Source organism: Theropithecus gelada, chromosome 15, assembly GCF_003255815.1.
Source record: "Theropithecus gelada isolate Dixy chromosome 15, Tgel_1.0, whole genome shotgun sequence".
NCBI classification, from domain to species: domain Eukaryota; kingdom Metazoa; phylum Chordata; class Mammalia; order Primates; family Cercopithecidae; genus Theropithecus; species Theropithecus gelada.
In genome coordinates this window covers 64,216,295-64,235,500 of record NC_037683.1, presented here as the reverse complement: position 1 = coordinate 64,235,500, position 19,206 = coordinate 64,216,295, and the positions used below count along the sequence as shown (strand labels likewise).

General features: G+C 33.8%; 1 protein-coding gene across 3 annotated transcripts in view; it reads left to right on the top strand.

Moving 5' to 3' along the window:
• The window catches only part of CNTLN (centlein), a 369,548-nt gene that overhangs the window by 270,268 nt on the left and 80,074 nt on the right, over positions 1-19,206 (top strand). For all 3 annotated transcript variants that reach the window (XM_025360690.1, XM_025360691.1, XM_025360689.1), the window contains exons 17-18: positions 6,139-6,232; positions 6,320-6,543. In XM_025360690.1, coding sequence (XP_025216475.1) covers positions 6,139-6,232; positions 6,320-6,543 — 318 coding nt within the window. The remainder of the gene's footprint in view (positions 1-6,138; positions 6,233-6,319; positions 6,544-19,206) is intronic.

Below are 19,206 nucleotides of genomic sequence, written 5' to 3'. Positions count from 1 at the left end.
TTAGCTTTTTCATAGACAAAAATGAAAATAAATACTATTATTATAATTCTTAAGATATTTATATCTCAGCAAAAAAGTGGTTAATAAGCTCATTATTGTTTTCAGGTATATGAAATATTCCAAGTGAGGAAACTTCTTTTTGTATATTAGTCTTTGCAATGATAAAGTCATTTAGTCTGATTAAATCTTTAAATTACTTATTTTAGCTAACTTCTCAATGTATTTTAAATTTTGAAAAATTGAAGTTCTAATACAACTTTTTCAGTAATTCCTACTACTGATACAACATGACACCAAATGTTTACCTATTTAGCATAAATCAGTGAAAAATTAAGGAAAGTTCATTTTTATTTTGTTGTAAAAATTAGGTTGTCTTTGAATTAACCTATAAGATTCTTTTAAAACATAATTCAAAAACATTTATTTTTTGAGCTCTTGCCAGCACTTTGGAGGAAAGGTCTTCTTTAGTTACTACCAGAATGAAGTACAGACCAAGAATATATGCTGAATGCCTGCTGATTGATTGATAAATAGATTTTATAGAAATTTTTGCTGCTCTTCATTGACACTTGATAGGTTAATCTTTCTCATTTCAGCTACTTTTTTGTGTATGTTGAGGTATATCATTGTGAGTTTAAGTTTCTGTGATTACTAATACGATGTTCAGTACTTTCTCATGGTTATTGGCCATTTGGAATTCTTTAGTAAATTGCGTCTTCAAGTCTCTGCCCATTTTCCAAATGAGTTATCTGTATTTTTCTTACTGGCTTAGAAATTTTTGTGTATGCTATATATGAGCCTTTTGTTAGTTATGTATTGTAGATATCTTTTCCTACTCCATGGTGTGCCTTTTTACTCTTCTTTCTGGAGTCTTCTGAAGAATATAGCATCTCAATTCTAAAGTGGCCAAACTTACTAATTTTTTGTTTATGAATAGCACATTTTGTGTTCTGTATAACGCATTGCTTACTGTAACATAGATATATCCTATATGACCTTTCATGTTATCTTTTCCTATATTTTTCTGTTTTGATTTTCACATCAATGTCTAGTGTTGATTTTTTTCATGTGATGTAAGATAGGGATTAATTTTACCAATTTTTCCCCAATGTTTGTCATGAACTTTTTCCTTGCTTTTTTCAAAGGTGCCACCTTTATTGTAAATCAAATGTACATAAACATAGGGATATTTATCTAGGCTTTTTCTTCTATTCCTTCAGTAAATGTGTCAGTATCATGCTGTCTTAGTTTCATTTTAGTAGTCTTGATTGCTTGTTGAACAAGTTTCCTACCTTCTTGTTCATCAAGAGTCTCTTCTTGGTCCTTTACTCTTCAAAATGAATTTAAAATCAGCTTAAGTTCTACAAAAACTTTTTTTGAGATTTTGATAGTGACTCTATTAACCAAAATTAATATAAAACAAGAAGAATATGCTGAAAGGTGGAGAGAAGGCAGCAGACCAGCTAGGTACCTCATCACTCAAGGAACAACATGGTGGTGAGTTCTCTGGGTTTTCATTTTGCTTCATGTATCCTGGCCTGGATACTTGAAATCCCCAACCTAGAAACCCCAGTAGGTCAGACAATACATGCCCCGGATAAAACCCTTCTTTTAGCCAAGTCACCTGGAAAAGGCCAGCCTAGCAAGACAGAGAAGCTTACACAGTTAAGTGTCCTACTCCAGGCAAACACCACAGAAAAAATTGCAACCCTGTTTCCAGCCCCATCTGTAAAGACCTAATGGGGACTTAGATTCCCACTCTTGCCTGGCAATAAGTAGATACTCTTCACCTCTCCTCCTCCTATCAGAGTGATGCCAGAGAAGACCAAGTGTGGAGCTAGTGATAATGACCTCCTCCTGGGATCCCCAACCCCTGGGCTGCAGACTGGTACCTGTTGTGGCCTGCTAGGAAATGACTCACACAGCAGAAGGTGAGAGGTGGGTGAGCCATTGTTACGGCCTGAGCTCTGCCTCCCATTAGATCAGCGGAGGCATTAGACTCTCACATGAGCATGAACCCTATTGTGATCTGTGCATGCAAGGGATCTAGGTTGCCGCTCCTTGTGATAATCTAATGCCTGATGATCTGAGGTAGAACAATTTCATCCCGAAACCATCTCCACCTCCCCAACCCCCTCCACCCCCGATCCATGCAAAAATGTTTTTCCACAAAACTGGTTTTTGGTGCCAAAAAGGTTAAGAACCGCTGGCTCCCTCCTTTCCATGTCACTGGATATCACATAGGGAACCTGGATATCCATCTCCATTCAGCATGAAATGCCTTTCGCTTCTGAGCAAGATAATTTCAGAGGCCAAGTGCAGAGATGGGGAATTTAATTACCACTCACACCTAACAAGCCCCAACCCCCTCCCCATGATGTCAGTGGAAGCCTAGTGGGGAACATTAACGAGGTCCCCCTCCATTATCCAGCCATGATGGTATCAGCAGATGCCTGTTGGGTAGCCTGAAGTTCTGCCTCCACCAAGCAGTAATAAGGTGGCCCTCCCCAACCAGTTTGTCAACTAAGACTGCCACTTCCAACTGGCAGTAATTAGATGGTGTGCTCCTTGCCCCATCAGTGTGGTGTCAGATGAGGCCTTTTCAAATAAGATTCAAGTAAGATACAGAACCTTGAAATACAATAGCCAAAATGTCCAGGATACAGTTGAAAATCACACCTTATACCAAGATCCAGGAAAACCTTAACTATAACAAGAAAAGACAATCAACAGAAGCCAACAGCAGGATGACAGATGTCGGAGTTACACACAGTCCCCAACTCACTACAATGGTTTGAGTTAAAACTTTTCTACTTTATGTTGGTGTGAAATTGATACATGTTCAGTAGAAACAGTACATTGAGTACCCATACAACAGTTCTTTTTATCACTTTCAGGACAATATTCAATAAATAAATTACATGACATATTCAATACTTTATTATAAAATAAGCTTTGTGTTAGATGATTTTGCCCAGGTATAGGCTAATGTAAGTGTTCTGAGTAGGCTAGGCTAAGCTATGATGTTTGGTAGGTTAGATGTATTAAATGCATTTTTGATTTATGATGTTTTCAACTTAATGAGTTTATCAGGATGTAATAATGGATACCCATTGTATGTTAGGAGGCATCTGCATGTGACAAGTATATTAAAGTTGCTGCCATCAAAATGCTTCAACAAGTAATTATGGACAGGCCTAAACAAAACAAAATAGGCCTAAAACAAAAAGCAGTAGAATATCCCAATAAAGAATTAGAAAGTCTCAGCAAATAGGTAGAAGATATAAAAATACCCAAATCTAAATTTTAGGACTGAAAAATTAAATAACTATTTTTGCCCCACAGGTAGTGGCATTAATCTTTATCACCCAAAATTGATTCAGATGTCAAGACTGATGGCACCATACACCCACCATTATTATTCACATAATGGAACAGAGAATCTTGAAATGGATCCACACAAGTATGAACAACTGATTTTTGACAAAGGTGCAAAGGAAGGATAATGTTTTCTAAAAATGGCGCTGGAACAATTGGATATTTCTGTGCAAAAAATAAAGGAACCTATACCTACACTTTACACTTTATGCAAAAGTTAATTTGAGGTGGATCACATATAAATGTAGAATATTAAATCATAAAACTTTCAGAAAGAAATGTAAGAGAAAATCTTCAAGTCTTAGAGCTGAGTGAAGAGTTTTTAGACATGATACCAAAAGCACGATCCATAAAAGAAAACGTCAGTAAATTCGACTTCATTAAAATTAAGAACTTTTGCTCTTCAAAAGACACTACATAGAAGATGAAAAGACAAGCCATAGAGCGAGATGAATATTTAAAAACCATGTGTCTGACAAAAGTCTTATAGCTTGAATATATAAAGCACGCTGAAAACTCAACAGGAAGAAATTAAACAATCCAGTTACAAAATAGGCAAAAGACAGGAGCAAACATTTTACCAAAAAAGGATATATGGATGGCAAATAAGCACATGTAAAGATTTTCAACATCCCTGTTAGGGAAAAGCTAAAGTAAAAATTAGTGAAAATAGCAAGTGCTGACCAAGGGGACAGGGAAACTGGATCTCTCATATATTGTTCATGTGAATATAAAATTCTACAATACAGCACTCTGAAAAAGTTTGTCAGTTCCTTAAAAAACTAAATTTACCATACAACCCAGCTATCACACCCTTAGACACATCCCACAGACATGAAAATATATGTTTACCAAAAAAACTTGTACATGAATGATCAAAGCCCCTTTATTTGTAGTAGCTGAAAACTGGGAGCCACCAAAATTCTCTTCAGTAGCTGAACAGCTAAACAAACTGTGGTACATCTGTAACACAGGAAACTTCTCAGCAATAGAAAGGAGCTAACTATTGACGTATACAATACCATAGCTTTCTGACCTCAAATTTCTCATCTTGGATTGGGAACTAGGCTTTCTTTCTTGCCTTCTGCATTCTGTGTTGCTATTTAAGTGGAATTTCAAGATCACAAGGGATTGTTGGTTATTCTACATGTTGCTGGCTACATTGTTGGTCACTTTTGTATGGTCTCTGAATTTCTGCTTTCACTTCATTTTTGGCCTCTGACAATTTCCCTTATATTTTTTGCCATGTTAGAAATACACTGTAGGTGTGTTTGTTTCATAGTATGAGAGTTTTCTTGAGTTTGTGTTCAGTAATAGTACTGGAAACAGAAGCCCACTTCTTTGTAATTTAATTTTAGCTACTATTAATTGGATACCAAATCTGGTGACTGATATTAGTAATTCAATTGGTAGTTGTATTTTGGATTTTTTTTTTTTAACAGTGCTCAGTGCATGCCTGATACTTAAATACTAATTGAATCTTAATAAGCAATTAAAAATTTATATGCCGGTTCTGAAGATAAGTTTAAATGAAGCATTTCAAAAATATTTTGAGAAATGAAACATTGTTAGGATTTTATAATTTCTGAAACTAATCAGTTTAAAAGAAAACCTTATTTTAGATATAGACTTCTGGTGTATGTGTTAATCGGTTTCATGACTTTCAGGTGATTTGTTGCTGGATTGGGATCTTTTAAAAAGTTCTTTTTCAAATAAGAAATAATTTTCTAGATTGAATATATCTATGTTTCCCATCCAATAAATTCTTAAACAAGGCTGGGCACTGTGGCTCACGCCCATAATCCCAACACTTTGGGAGGACGAGGCAAGTGGGTCACTGGACGCCGGGAGTTTGAAACCAGCCTGGATGGCATTGTGAAACCACATATCTCCTAAAAATACAAAAATTAGCTGGGGGTGGTGGTGTGCACCTGTAGTCCCAGGTACTTGAGAGGCTGAGGCATGAGAATCGCTTGAACCCAGGAGGCGGAGGTTGCGGTGAACTGAAATTGTGCCACTGCACTCCAGCCTGAGTGACAAAGCCAGACTCTGTCTCAAAAAAAAAAAAAAAAAAAAAAATCTTAAGACCACATGTTTTACTACTAATATATACATTTTTAAATTGGTGAAACATTTTAAAACAAAAGTCAACAAAGGCTTCATTTTGTTCAGCCTCCGTGTATTAGAGTGTCATGAAGAAAACATACAGCTTCAGGAAGTTATTTATTACTGTCAGCCTTATTTTTGGCTTTATTTGTCAGAAGGCTATTAGCTTCATTTGTCAGCATATAATAGAGTATTTGAGAAAAGGGCCTATATTTTCAGAGAATAAGTTATCAATTATTCACATTTTACTTTTGTTACTGTTATCATATTTACTCCTAAGTTTTTAAGCTGTCCCTAGATTAAATTTCTACTTCTTTGGAGTTGATTTTGTATCTGTATCTTTTGCCTGCTAGTTTAAGTTCAGTGTATGTAAGTACATTTGTAAATTCTTGGTATCAGTTATAGAATTTTATCATCTAGAGTTAAAAAAAATTTTTTTTCAAATTTTTTTGTGAGAGACAGTCTTGCTATGTTGCCCAGGCTGGTCTCAAACTCCTGGCCTCAAGCAGTCCTCCTGCCTTGGCCTCCCACAGACTTTTTAAAAAAATTCTGCATAAACAATTGTATTTTTAAGTGAAGAAATGTTATTTTTATTAGTTCACTTGATCTTGTTATTGAAGAATAATACAATTATTATGAAACCTTCAAATTTAGGACTATTTTCATGATAAGAATGCCAAAAAACCAACTTTTCAAAAGAAGAATTATAAGATGCAAAAGAGTTCACATACAGCAGTTCCTACTAGAGGTAAGAATGTGTATGCAATTAACAATATGTCTTTTAAAAATTAAATCTAATTTTTCAAATACTATGAACAATATTATTTTTATATAGTCAACAGAGAAAAATACAAAAATATAACTGCCCAGAAATCAAGTAGCAATGTTATTTTATTACGAGAACGGATTATATCCTTGCAACAACAAAACAGCGTACTTCAGAATGCCAAGAAAACAGCAGAATTGTCTGTTAAAGAATATAAAGAAGTTAATGAAAAGCTCCTCCATCAACAGCAAGTATCTGATCAACGATTTCAGACAAGCAGGCAGACAATAAAGGTAAAGAGAACTTTAAGATTGAATAATTGTATACTATATTGTAAAAGTGGATATTTTGTTTTACATGTATTGTTTAGTTTATATTTGTGTTAGGCAGGTCTATGAGTTTTAAAAAATCCCAGGCACTGTTTACTAATATAATTAGTTTAATTACTAGACTTCTTTAATAAGGCTCATATTAAAGGATAACATAGATGAGGGAGGGAACTCTGAATCAAAAAGACACTTTACTAGCGTTCCTGTTCCGCTTAGTTTTTCTCATCTTTGAAATATTTTTACATGTTTTGTATTGTGTTACATCTTAGTTTTTAAAAGCAGGCTTCATACATATATATAGCTTACCCATTTCCCTATGTTTGAAACTTTGTGTTTATGATAAGTTACATTATTAAACTGATATATTAATCAGTTACTCTTTGCAAATACTAGTATAAAATGTGAAGATTTTAATGTAAGTATCTATTTTAATGTATTCCAGTAACCTATGCATGGTTCTTTTTACTCAGGCAAATAGTCACATTATACCTTACTCCTGGTAAGGTAATCTTAAAGCATAAGTTTAACTTACACTTTGAGATGAACTTAAAGCAAATGAAAAAGAAAAGATTTTTTGTTCTTTAGGTCTCCATTCTTTATGTTATTTGCTTGTGGAATGAATGATTTGTTAGAAAATTATTTTGCAGAGAAAAAATATTTCATTATATTAGAAAACAGTATTTAAATCACTGTCACACATAATTTTAAGTTACACTTAAATTCTCTAATTCTAATATCTAGTGCTTTGATTCAAACAATCCATATAAACATTTTAATGGTGAAGGATTAGTGTTATGACAGTTAAGAATTGTGTTCTGACTTTATTCCCAGAGTAGCCTTGTACCCAAACCTTAACTGCATTCCAGCTTACACCAGAAGTTTCTGGATTTTACAGGCTTGGCTGTTGGAAATGTGGCAATGGGATACCAGATGAGACTGAGCTCCATGTTACAATTTAGACACAGTCACTGATACCACAACCACTGTATAGGAACCACATTTCCCAGAATGATTTCATCCCATATATATTTTACTGGCTAGTATTTTCTTTTCTTCTCTTTAATATCCTCTCTTTCTTCTCTTTCCTTTTCCTTTCTCCTACTCTTCCTTTCTTTCTTCTCTAGTTAAATGACATTGTTTTATATCTCACCATGATATTATAAACTATATGTATTCCTAAGGTTTTTTTTTTTTTTTGTGCAAATAGCAAAGTGACATGAAAGAACATTTTTTAAAAGAAAGAAAAAATTCTCAGCTTTAATTGTTCAATCTTATTACACAAAAAACAATTGAACTTTTCAGTGTTCTCTTAAATAATATACTAGACCACAGGCTTTTCATAAGAGTAAATTCTGACATTGTCAGAGGAAAATTATAAAAGGTTAGAGTTGTTATAAAAACTATTTTACTTATTCTCCTTGGAAGAGGAATTTTCTTCGTTGAGAGTTTGAAAAGTAGTGGTATAGTTACTTCTTGGGAGTTTCTTAAATTACATACACTATGAGAAAAATAAAAATAGTACACTAGGGATTCAACTAAAAATCTGTGTTAGACATACTTTTTTTTTTCCTTTTCACAACCAATTTTAATTTCCTTTCTTATAATTTTTGAGATGCCATACTTGGTAGTATCAAGTAAGAAATCCACATTTTAGCACAGATTTCAACTACTTGTAAAGAGAAAATTAGGAGAAATAAAAAGCACTTCAGTTACTATGTGGTTCATGTGCATTTTAGAGAGAGTATGTTATAGATGATCAAATGAGTTACTTTAATATGAATTTCTCCCTGAAGCTACTCTCAATTCTAGCTATTTCAAATCTTATCTATTCTAAGGTAAATATCTTACTTTTGCTACTATGTTATAGGTATAACTTATGTTTCATTGTTATATGTAATTTTATTTTTAATACAGATTTTCTTTAGATGATAGAAAGGTCCAAGAACATCTAATATTCAAAAAGTATTTCAGGAAAGAATAAGAATCAGAATTTAGAAATTTTCCATCTCAAAAATCGCTATGAACTCAAATAAATGTAACGAGTGATTAACTAGAATTAGATTTAATTTGAATATTCTGTACATAGGGAGAAATAACTGATGTGGTAACTAAGAATTCTCTACTGATAAAGTAACTCCCCAAGTATTCCATAGATACAGGTAAATTATCTTTAGTTAATACATTGGTATAGACTTTGTGGGCTCTCACATAATAACTAAAGCTTGGGATGGAAGATGTCAAGATCCCAGATTCTCATCTACTGAGAAATTTTTCAGGTTACCAACTTGAGGATTTGGGTAGCATCTGTTGATTTCTGTGATATTTTTAATAATGGAACTTAGGAAAACAGATTAAGTTCAGTCTGTCTTTTCCCGCCTATTTATTGTGGAATTCCTGTATGCTCGGTAAATATTCTAATTTAATTATTTTGTATCTGTTTCTCGTGATTTTAAAACCCTCAACATTTTTTTTTTATTCCAAAGTATTGAATCAGGCATCAATAGGTTTTGAACTTATAGGCCTTGAATTTATTGTGCATTAATAAGTAATATTTAAGATAGATTTCAACATTTGGGCAGGCTTCATACTAAAAATATTACTTTATATTCAGGAAAACTTTTCAAAGACTTTCAGCTTTTTCATATGTAATTAAAAGTACCATTGTTTGTTAGGAGGTTGAAAAGAGGAACACAAAGTATTCTTTGGCATTTTTTTCCCTATCAGTTTCATTGCATTGTGTTTTAAACCATTATAGAATTTCCTCAACAAAGCTTAGAAAAAGAAATATGAACTGTATAGGCCAAACCGCTGAAGTTTTGGAAGAAAATTTTAACCAAGATTATAGATTTTTTACATGTTTAGGTTGAGCTGTCATCACTTTAACTGTATTCTTTTTTTTTTTTACATTTTGCCTACTCTAAAGATATGTATGACATATAGATAGTATTTTACAACTATGAGCTAAATAGTATACTAGGTAAATGACAAAGATTTGTGATTCCCAAAAGCAGGTACTGTAAATATCAAAGTAAAATATTTTAAACCTATTTTGAAATGCACTATAGCCCTATACTAAGCATTATTCTATAGATGGAATATATAAATAGCCATCAGCTATTTTCAAGAAAAATTAAGTATAAGTCTTTTGCATTTGTTCAAAATATATATCTGTTGCCACAAGTAAAGATATGAGTAAAAAACATGCTAGCCCCATTCTTCAGAGCTCCCTTTTAATATGAGGAAAATGTTATACACATACAATGTTTAATTTTATAGATTTATTTATGTTTCGCAGGTCATACACTATTTAATTTAGACAAAAAGTAGGAAAAGAATGATATTTTCTCAGACTAGGCATTCAAACATGAGAAATTAACTTTGTTTTCTATAAAGGATTTTTGCAAAGTTAGGAGATACAGAAAAATAGAAAGCACATATAAGAAATACCCTTATACCCTTTAGAAATTAACATATATTCTTCCACTGTATATTTTAAAGATAGAAAATGTGATAAATAAAGCTAAATTTTTATTTAATCATTATCTACAGCCCCATCCTCTTCTACTCATCTCTGGAGACACTTTCAGGTGTTCATGCTAATTTTCCAATAATTTAAAAAAATTGCTGCACACATATGTACATTGATAAATAATATACAGCATTATTTTTATTGCAGTATAGTTTTTGTTTGTTTGTTTTTGAGACGGAGTCTCAGTCTGTCACCTAGGCTGGAGTGCAGTGGCACAATCTCGGCTCACTGCAACCTCTACCTCCCGGTTTCAAGCAATTCTTTTTGGCTCAGCCTCCCAAGTAGCAGGGACTATAGGCAAGCAACACCATGCCTGGCTAACTTTTGTGTTTTCAGTAGAGTCGAGGTTTCACCATGTTGGCTAGGGTGGTCTCGATCTCCTGACCTCACGTGATCCACCCACATCAGCCTCCCAAAGTGTAGCCATTGGGTCCTGGACTTTTCTTTACTGGGAGACTTTTTATTAGGGCTTCGTTCTTGTTACTTGCTATTGGTCTGTTCAGGTTTTGGATTTCTTCATGGTTCAATCTTGGTAGATTGTATATGTCTAGGAATTTGTCTATTCGTTCTAGATTTTCCAGTTTATTGGCATATAGTTGGTGATAGTAGCCACTAACAATGCTTTAAATTTATGCAGTATCTGTTGTAATATCTGCTTTTTCACCTCTGGTTTTGTCTTCTCTTTTTCTTGGTATGGTTAAAGGTTTGTATATTTTGTTTTACTTTTTGAGAAACCAACTTTTTGTTTTATTGATTTTTTCATATTTTATTCATTTTAATTTCATTTATTTCTGCTCTGATCTTTACTATTTCTTTTCATCTACTAATTTTGGGTTTGGTTTGCTCTAGCTTTTCTAGTTCTTCAAGATGCATCATTAGGTTGTTTATCTGAAATTTTTCTTCTTTTTTGATGTAAGCACTTTTAGGTATAAACTTCCCTCTTAGTATTGCTTTTGTTGTGTTCCATAGGTCTTGGTATGTTGTGCTTCGATTATTTGTTTCAAGAAATTATTAAATTTTCCTCTTAATTTATTGTTTCTTAATTTCTTCACTTGTCGTTCAGGAACATACTGTGTAATTTCCATGTGTTTCTATAGTTTCCAAAGTTCCTCTTGTTATTGATTTCTACTTTAATTCCTTTGTGATCAGAGAAAACACTTGATACAATTTCAACTTTTTTGAAATTTTTAAGATTTGTTTTATGGCCTAACATATGGTGTATTCTTGAGACTCATCTATATGCTAGGGAGAAGAATGTGTATTCTGTAGCTATTTGATGAAGTGTTCTGTAAATATCTATTAGGTCCATTTGGTTTATAATATAGATTAAGTCTGATGTTTCTTTGTTGATTTTCTATCTGGATGATCTGTCCATTGCTGAAGGTAGGGTATTGAGATCTCCAGCTATTATTGTATTGTCATACTGAAGTCTGACTTTCTCTTTAGTGCTAACAGTATTTGCTTTATATATCTGAGTACTCTGATGCTGGATATATAGGTATTTATAATTGTTATATCCTCTTGCTAAATTGGCCCCTTTATCAATATATAATGACCTTCTCTTTCTCTTTTTATATTTTTTGTCTCAGATTTTAAAAATGTGATAGAAGTATAGCTACTCATGTTCTTTTTTTGGTTTCCACTTCATGGAATATCTTTTTCCGTCCCTTTATTTTCAGTCGTGTGTGCATCTTTATAGGTGAAATGAGTTTCTTGTAGGTAGTGTATCATTGGGTCTTGTTTTTTAATCCATTCAGCTACTATGCATCTTTTGGTTGGAGAGTTTAGTCCATTTGCATTCAGTATTATTATTCATAGACAAGTACTTGCTACTGCCATTTTGTTATTTATTTTCTGGTTGTTTTGTGGTCCTCTCTGTCTTTCATCCTTCCTATTTTTCTTTGTGTAAAAGTGATTTTTCTGGTAGTAGTTTTTAATTTCATGCGTGGCGTGTGTGTGTATAGCTGTTGTAGGTTTTATGATTTCAGGTTACCATGAAGTTTGCAAATAATGCTTTATAACCAATTATTTTAAACTGATGACAACTAAACTCGGATTATAAAAACAATAGACAAGCAAAGAGAAACCTAATATACACTCTCCATTTTAACTTGATCCAATCCCCCACTTTTAAAGTTTTTGTTGTTTCTATTTATATCTTTTTTTGTTTACACATCACAATTACACTGTTATTCTGTATTTGTGTATGTACATACTATTACCAGTGAGTTTTTTTTTTTTTACCCTCAGATGATTTCTTACTGCTTATCTACATCGTTTTCTTTCAAGTTATAGAACTCCCTTTAGCATTTCTTGTAGGACAGGTCTAGTGTTGGCAAAATTCTCAGCTTTTGTTTGTCTGGAAAAGTCTTTATTTCATCTTAGTGTTTTAAGGATATTTTTGCTGTAGGATAAATGTTTTTTTCTTTAGCATTTTGAATATGTCATGTCACTCTCTCCTGGCCTGTAAGGTTTCTACTGAGAAGTCTGCTGTATTAGAGCTCTTTTATATGTTATTTATTTTCTTTTTCTGCTCTTAGGATCCTTTCTTTATCCCTGACCTTTGGGATTTTGATTATTAAATGCCTCGAGGTAGTCTTCTTTGGGTTAAATCTCTTATTTGGTTTAATTCTATGACCCTCTGATACCTAGGTTATCTATGACCTTCTGATACCTAATATTAGTATCTTTCTCTAGATTAGAAAAGTTCTCTGTTATTATTTCTTTGAGTAAACTTTCTATCCTGATTTCTCCCTGTCCCTCTTTTTAAGGCAGTAACTCTTACATTTGCTCTTTTGGGGGCTATTTTCTAGATCCTATAGGCAAGTTTTATTCTTTTTTTTCTTTTATTCTCCCCTGTGTAGTTTTAAATAGCCCATCCTTAAGCTCACTACTCTTTCTTCTCCTTGATCAAGTCTGCTGTTCAGAGACTCTGATGCATTTTTCAGTTTGTCAGTTGAATTGTTCAGCTCCAAAATATCTGATTGGTTTTTAAAAATTATTTCAATCTTTTTGTTAAATATCTCTGATAGGATTCTGATTTTTTTCTGTGTTTTCTTGGTTCATTGAGCTTCCCCAAAACAGCAATTTTGAATTCTCTGTCTGAAAGGTCACATATCTCTCTGTCACCCTGGTATTAGCTACGAGTGCTTTATTTAGTTCATTTATTGAGGTCATGTTTTCCCGAGTGTTTTCGATGCTTGTGGATATTTGCTGGTGTCTGGGCATGAAAGTGTTAGGCATTTATCCTAATCTTTGGATTCTGGGCTTTTTTGTACTCTTCCTTCTTGAGAAGGCTTTCTAGATATTCAAAGGAATTGAGTGTTGTGACCTAAGTCTTGGGTCACTGCAGCCGCATCTCCACTAGGGGATACCCTAATCCCAGTAACACTGTGATTCTTGAAGACTTGTACTGCCTTGGTGGGCTTAGGTAAGATCCAGGAGAATTCCCTGGATTGCCAGACAGAGACTCTCATTCTCTTCCCTCACTTTGCCCCAAACAAAAGGAGTCTCTCCTTCCATGCTGGGCTGCCTGGAGTTAAGAGAGAAGTGACTCAGTCGCTTCGATGTCCACCACTGCTGAGGCTGTGCTAGGTCACCCCTGAAGCTAGCAACATATTGGTTATTGCCCAAGACCTGTGGCAACTAGTGCCTGGCTACCACTGATGTTTATTTGAGGTCCAAGGACTGTTTAGTCAGCAGGTAGTGAATCGTGCCAGAACTGGGTTCTTCTGATTAAAACAATGTATTTTTTCTCCTTACATATTAAAATCTGTATTGCAAAAGTACACATCAAGGGATAGAAATAGGGTAAGGCAGACTATATTGACTTACTCTTCCAGTTTGAATAATCAGATTTTTGACTTAAAGGTGTTACTCATAATTTAATTGAAACATATGAAAATGAGTCCCAAATTTTAAGGCTAATAAGATGTAAATGCTCTCTTTTTTGTTCCAATAATATTACTTAAGTGTATTTTGGCTGTGGATACCTCTTTCTAGTAACATGTGTGTCATCCTAAAGATTAAAACAGTATTAGCTCACAGAGACAAACTACCAGAATCCATATTATCAAAGAAAATGTGGCCATTATCCATAGCACACTTTTTAGAAAGTCTGTTGAATGTTTTATATTAGGCACTAACTATGTATAAAACTTCAGCTGACAGATTTTGCTATGGTTTGAATATGTCCTCCAAGTTTTATGTGTTGGAAACTTAATCCCTAAATTCTTATGTTGATTAGAGGTAGGGTAATTAGGATTACAAAAGGTCATCAGCAGGGTCCCCATGTTGGAACTGGTAGCTTTATAATGGAGCAAGAGAAACCTGAGCTGACTGGCACACTCTTGCTCTTTCACCAAGTAATGCACTCTGCCATCTCATGACCTGGCAATAAGGCCTTCACCAGATGCTGTAACCATGCTCTTAGACTTCCTAACCTCCCAAACCATGAGCTAAATAAAACTCTATTCTTACAAATTGGCTAGTTTGTGGTATTCTGTTATAGAAATAGACAACAAACTAAGACAGATGTCACATGAAATTTTTGTGGAGTTATACATTCTGTATAGCATATGTTCTAAAAAGCTCTCTCCTGAAATAATGTCTCTAGAGAAAACAGAATAATCTTTATCATTCATTTATATATGAATGGATGAGTTATTTTATTGATTATCTCTCAGTATTTGTTTAAATAACAAAATTGATTTCAAGAGTTGTATTATTGCTACCGACTGAATTGTGTTCCTCCAAAATTCATATGTTGAAACCCTAACTCCTGGTATGATGGTGTTGGGAGATGGGGCCTTTGGGAAGTAGTTAGATTTAAAGGAGGTCATATGGGCCCTCATCATGTGATTAGTGTCCTAATAATAATAATAATAAGAGACACCAGATTCCACTCTCTCTTCCATAATAGGACACAACAAGACACCTGGCATCTGCATGCCAGGAAGTGATCTGCCGCTAGAACCTGACTATGGTGACACCCTGGTCTTAGATGGCTAGCCCTCTAGAACTGTGAGAAAGTAAATTTCTGTTCTTTTAGCCACTCAGTCTGGTGGTTTGTTTTGACAGCCTGAGCAAACTAATATAGATTTTGGTGCCAAGAATGAGGTGCTGCAGTAACACATCAAATGTGGAAGTGGATTTGGAATTGGGTAATAGCTAGAAGATTTTTGAGGTGCTTACTGGAAATACGTATGTTAAGGGTGATTCTAGTGAGGTTTCATATGGAAATGAGGAACACGCTACTGGAAACTAGAGGAAAAGCAATCCTTATGATAAAATATTTGTTTTTAAAAAAACCTTGGATTGGCTGAATTGTGTTCTAGTGTTTTGTAGAAGATACAACTTGTGAGTGATGAAATTGGTTGAAATTTCTAAGCATGCATTACAGGAATGCCTTGATTTCTCCTGATTGCTTGGTTAAATGTAACGGAGAGAGATAAATTGAATAGAAATTGTTAAGCATAAGTATACCACAACTTGGAAGATATGGACATTTTTCAGCCTACTGATAGTGCAAATAATGAGAAAGGTTGTTTTGAAGAGAACATTAAGAGTGTGGCTGTACAATCATCTGATGAGGAGATTTGTGTGAATGTGAACCAGGGACCTAATCCTTCTCAACAGAAATCAGGAACAGAGATTGGATTATACCAGGAGCAACCAGCTGGGTCTAAAGGAAATGGAGAAATAGACAATGAAGGAAAGCTGTCAAACTTCCTGGATTTTCAGGATGGGCCAATAGATCTATTTAACTATAAACCTGCACAATCCTTCAAGAAAAGAGAAGGACCCCAAAAGCAATTCACATATTGCCATATTGCCACTCCCATCATGGGCCCAGAGTGCAAAGACTCAGGGATTAGGGCTACCTCCACTTTGGTTTTAAAGAGAAAGAAACTATATAACTTCCAAATTGTAGTGAGAAATAGAATTTTTAAAAGTGTAAAAAGTAGACTAATCTCCATTAATCTAAAACTATTTACTGTTTCTGTCTTATTTTGATGTTCTTCCTACATCTTACATATTGTTATCTGAAAGAGCTAAAGTTCAAAATTTTTGTCATGTTATATTTATATCCATGTATATAATATATATACATTTTATATATGTAATAATTTTATTTGAGTGATTAGAATATTCTTTTTTCATGAACTCTTGTTCTTTTCTTGGACATTAATTTCTTCTTTTATATCTTTAATCATTTTAAACAAGCTTATATATTCTTTCAAGTCACATGTTCTTGAGGTTCTAATCTTCCTATTTATTTTTTCTGCTTACTCTCAGCCGGGATGGGATGTTTCTACATGTGTTTACAATTTTGATTTGCAGCTCAGCTCTAGTGGATGTGTTTTTCTCTGTGATAATTCCTTGAACCTTGTCTTTGGGGAGCATTCATCCAGACTGTTTTCTGTTTGCTTTTGCTACCCACCACTACTTAATATTTATATTAGTTCTCAGGGTAGTAAGATTCCTGACCTACGCTGAAAAATTCAGATTTCAATCCACAAGAGGTAAAGTCACAGACATAAACATTACCAGTAGAGATAACTGAAAATTTTTGTACTCTGTCCTGGTCCCAATCAGAGACGTATTTCTTTATTACCTTTCTAACCTAGCAATATTTTTTAGTCTACCCTTGAACTAGAGTTGCAGCACTCCAGAGGATTCTCAAATTTGGCCTCTCCAAGCCCAAGGTCAAAGTTTCAGCTCCTGCTCCCACAATTCCTGAAGTTGCTGGCCCTGGTGATTTCCATGCAGTAGGTGCTACCAAACATCCAGTCACATGCTCCCTGCTCTGCTGCTGGCTGCTCTCCATAGGTGACTATAATCCCAGCCCTTGAGTCACTTTTTTTTTTTTTTTAGATTTTTCAGCAATACTTCAAAAAGAATACTTGATATCGTATATTTTCTATGTGATACAGAGGGTTTTCAGGTTATATTGTCTTCCAGACTGCCAATCTTTAGATAGTTTTAAAAATTTTAACTGTATTTCCTATGAAATATGATATCACAGATTGAACAAAATATTTAAAATTTCATGAGTAAAGAGTACAGTGGGTGTATTATAGCCTATAAATCTCACATGAACTTTCAGTGGCTGTCTTCTTTTTTTTTCTAAGGTAATTACTAGAAGAACAAAGACAAATCATGCTAATGCATATAGGCATAACAGTTCAATACTATTCCAATTCCTTTTCCCACTTAGTATTTTCTTTACTTCATGATTCTGTGTATTTGGAGGCTAATGCAATTAAAACTACCAACATTTAAGGATTGATCATTGAGAATATTATTGCCCTTAGTTGGAGTAAGCCAGTGTTGGGGCTCTCAATGGTGGAAGTATCACATCTGTACCATAGTAGTCATCTTTCCTCTTGTCTCAGATTTCCAAATTTGGCTGCATAGTAACCCCTTAAGATCATTATTTCATTCATCAAACATTGATTGGGTATCTTGTGTGTGCTAGGGTCCATGAAGGATAATGGGAACACAATAGTGAACTAGACACAGGTATGGTTTTACTCTCATGGAGCTTATTTGTCGTAAGAGACAGAATATAATAACCATGCAACAGAATAAGTAAAATAATTAAAGATTACAGAGAGTGCATTGTAATTAAGGACAAAGGAGAGAAATGTTGGCTTTAGATCAACCTTGGTCGAGGAATGGCATTTCTGAGAAGGTAACATTGGCACCAAGGCCCAAAGCATGAGAGGTAGTATAACAAAATTAGCAGAATCACTTTCAGGTTTATTAGGAGTCCTCTTGCACTTTTCAACCTCATGAGTACACTGCCCTGCAGTACAGAAGAAGGATAATAAATATTAATGGGGAAAAGTTACTCTAGACAGATTATGGTAATAATAATAGTGAGAATAGCTAACCTTTATGTGCTTACTACATACAGGGCATCTTCTAAGCACTTTATGTGCATTCATTCATTTAATTTTCACAACATCCCTGTGAGATGAGATACTGTTTTTATCTCCTTTTTACAGAAATTAACTATACAAGTTCGTATGCCTACTGAATGACTCAGCTACTGATGCCTTCTCAAAAGTTTATTTTGATTTGTTGTATTTATTTTTTGAAAACTGATTTTATTTTTCAGTAATAAGATTAGGTTATTTTTGCACAGTGGAAGCTTTTGCAAACTGGGTATTTTTCTTATTTGATCTTCATAACCTGTGATGTAATTATTCTCATTCAAAAATATTTCAGTTGAAATCTAGAGAGTTTAGTTAACTTGTCCATGTTTATTTCAGTAGTATGTTTTAGATCTTTTGCTCAAATTCCGGTGTTCTGATGGTATTATGCCTTCTTTGCTATGCAATGTTTCAAATAAATGCATTCTCAAGGTCACAATAATACACACATAGGAAGGAAAGTTATTTCAGTGTTCTAAAATCAGAATAGCATATATATTAAATGATTAAAAACTTTAATCATTGGATGATCTTTGTTATTTACTTTTTTAAAAAAACATATTCATTTGTTAATTTATTCCAGCTCATTCCTTGAAAGATTTGAGGCAGTTAGTGTCTATTATCATGAGTTATTTTTATAGAACCTTTGAAAATACAGAAATGCTCTAGAAATATCATCAGATATCACATATTTGTCTTTGTATATTTATATAGATGTTTTAAGTAAAAATACCAGTTTATAGTAATAATTAAAAACAAATCTGCTTAAAACTTATTATCTGAGCCAACTGTGGAAGTAGTCAATAAAAATATACATAAGCAGATTCATAGTAGCAATACCTTATTTATCTGAGCTTGTCTTTTCTCAACAATGCTAATACATAAGACTTCTCAGCTATAACAGAAGTTCCTGGAGACTTCTTAGTTATAACGGAAGTTCCCTATGATAGTTTCAAGAATTGTTAACGGAAGCTATTGTAGACTGTGGCAACAGTTATATGTCTATGTTCGCTACAGCTGTGATTGTTGCTTAAAGTACACATGGGAACATTCTTCAATTAATCATCTTCAGAACAAGGGATATCATACGCTGGAATGTATAAATAAAGTATTTCAGTATGTATTTATATTTCATATCAAATTAAATTTAGGGCACTT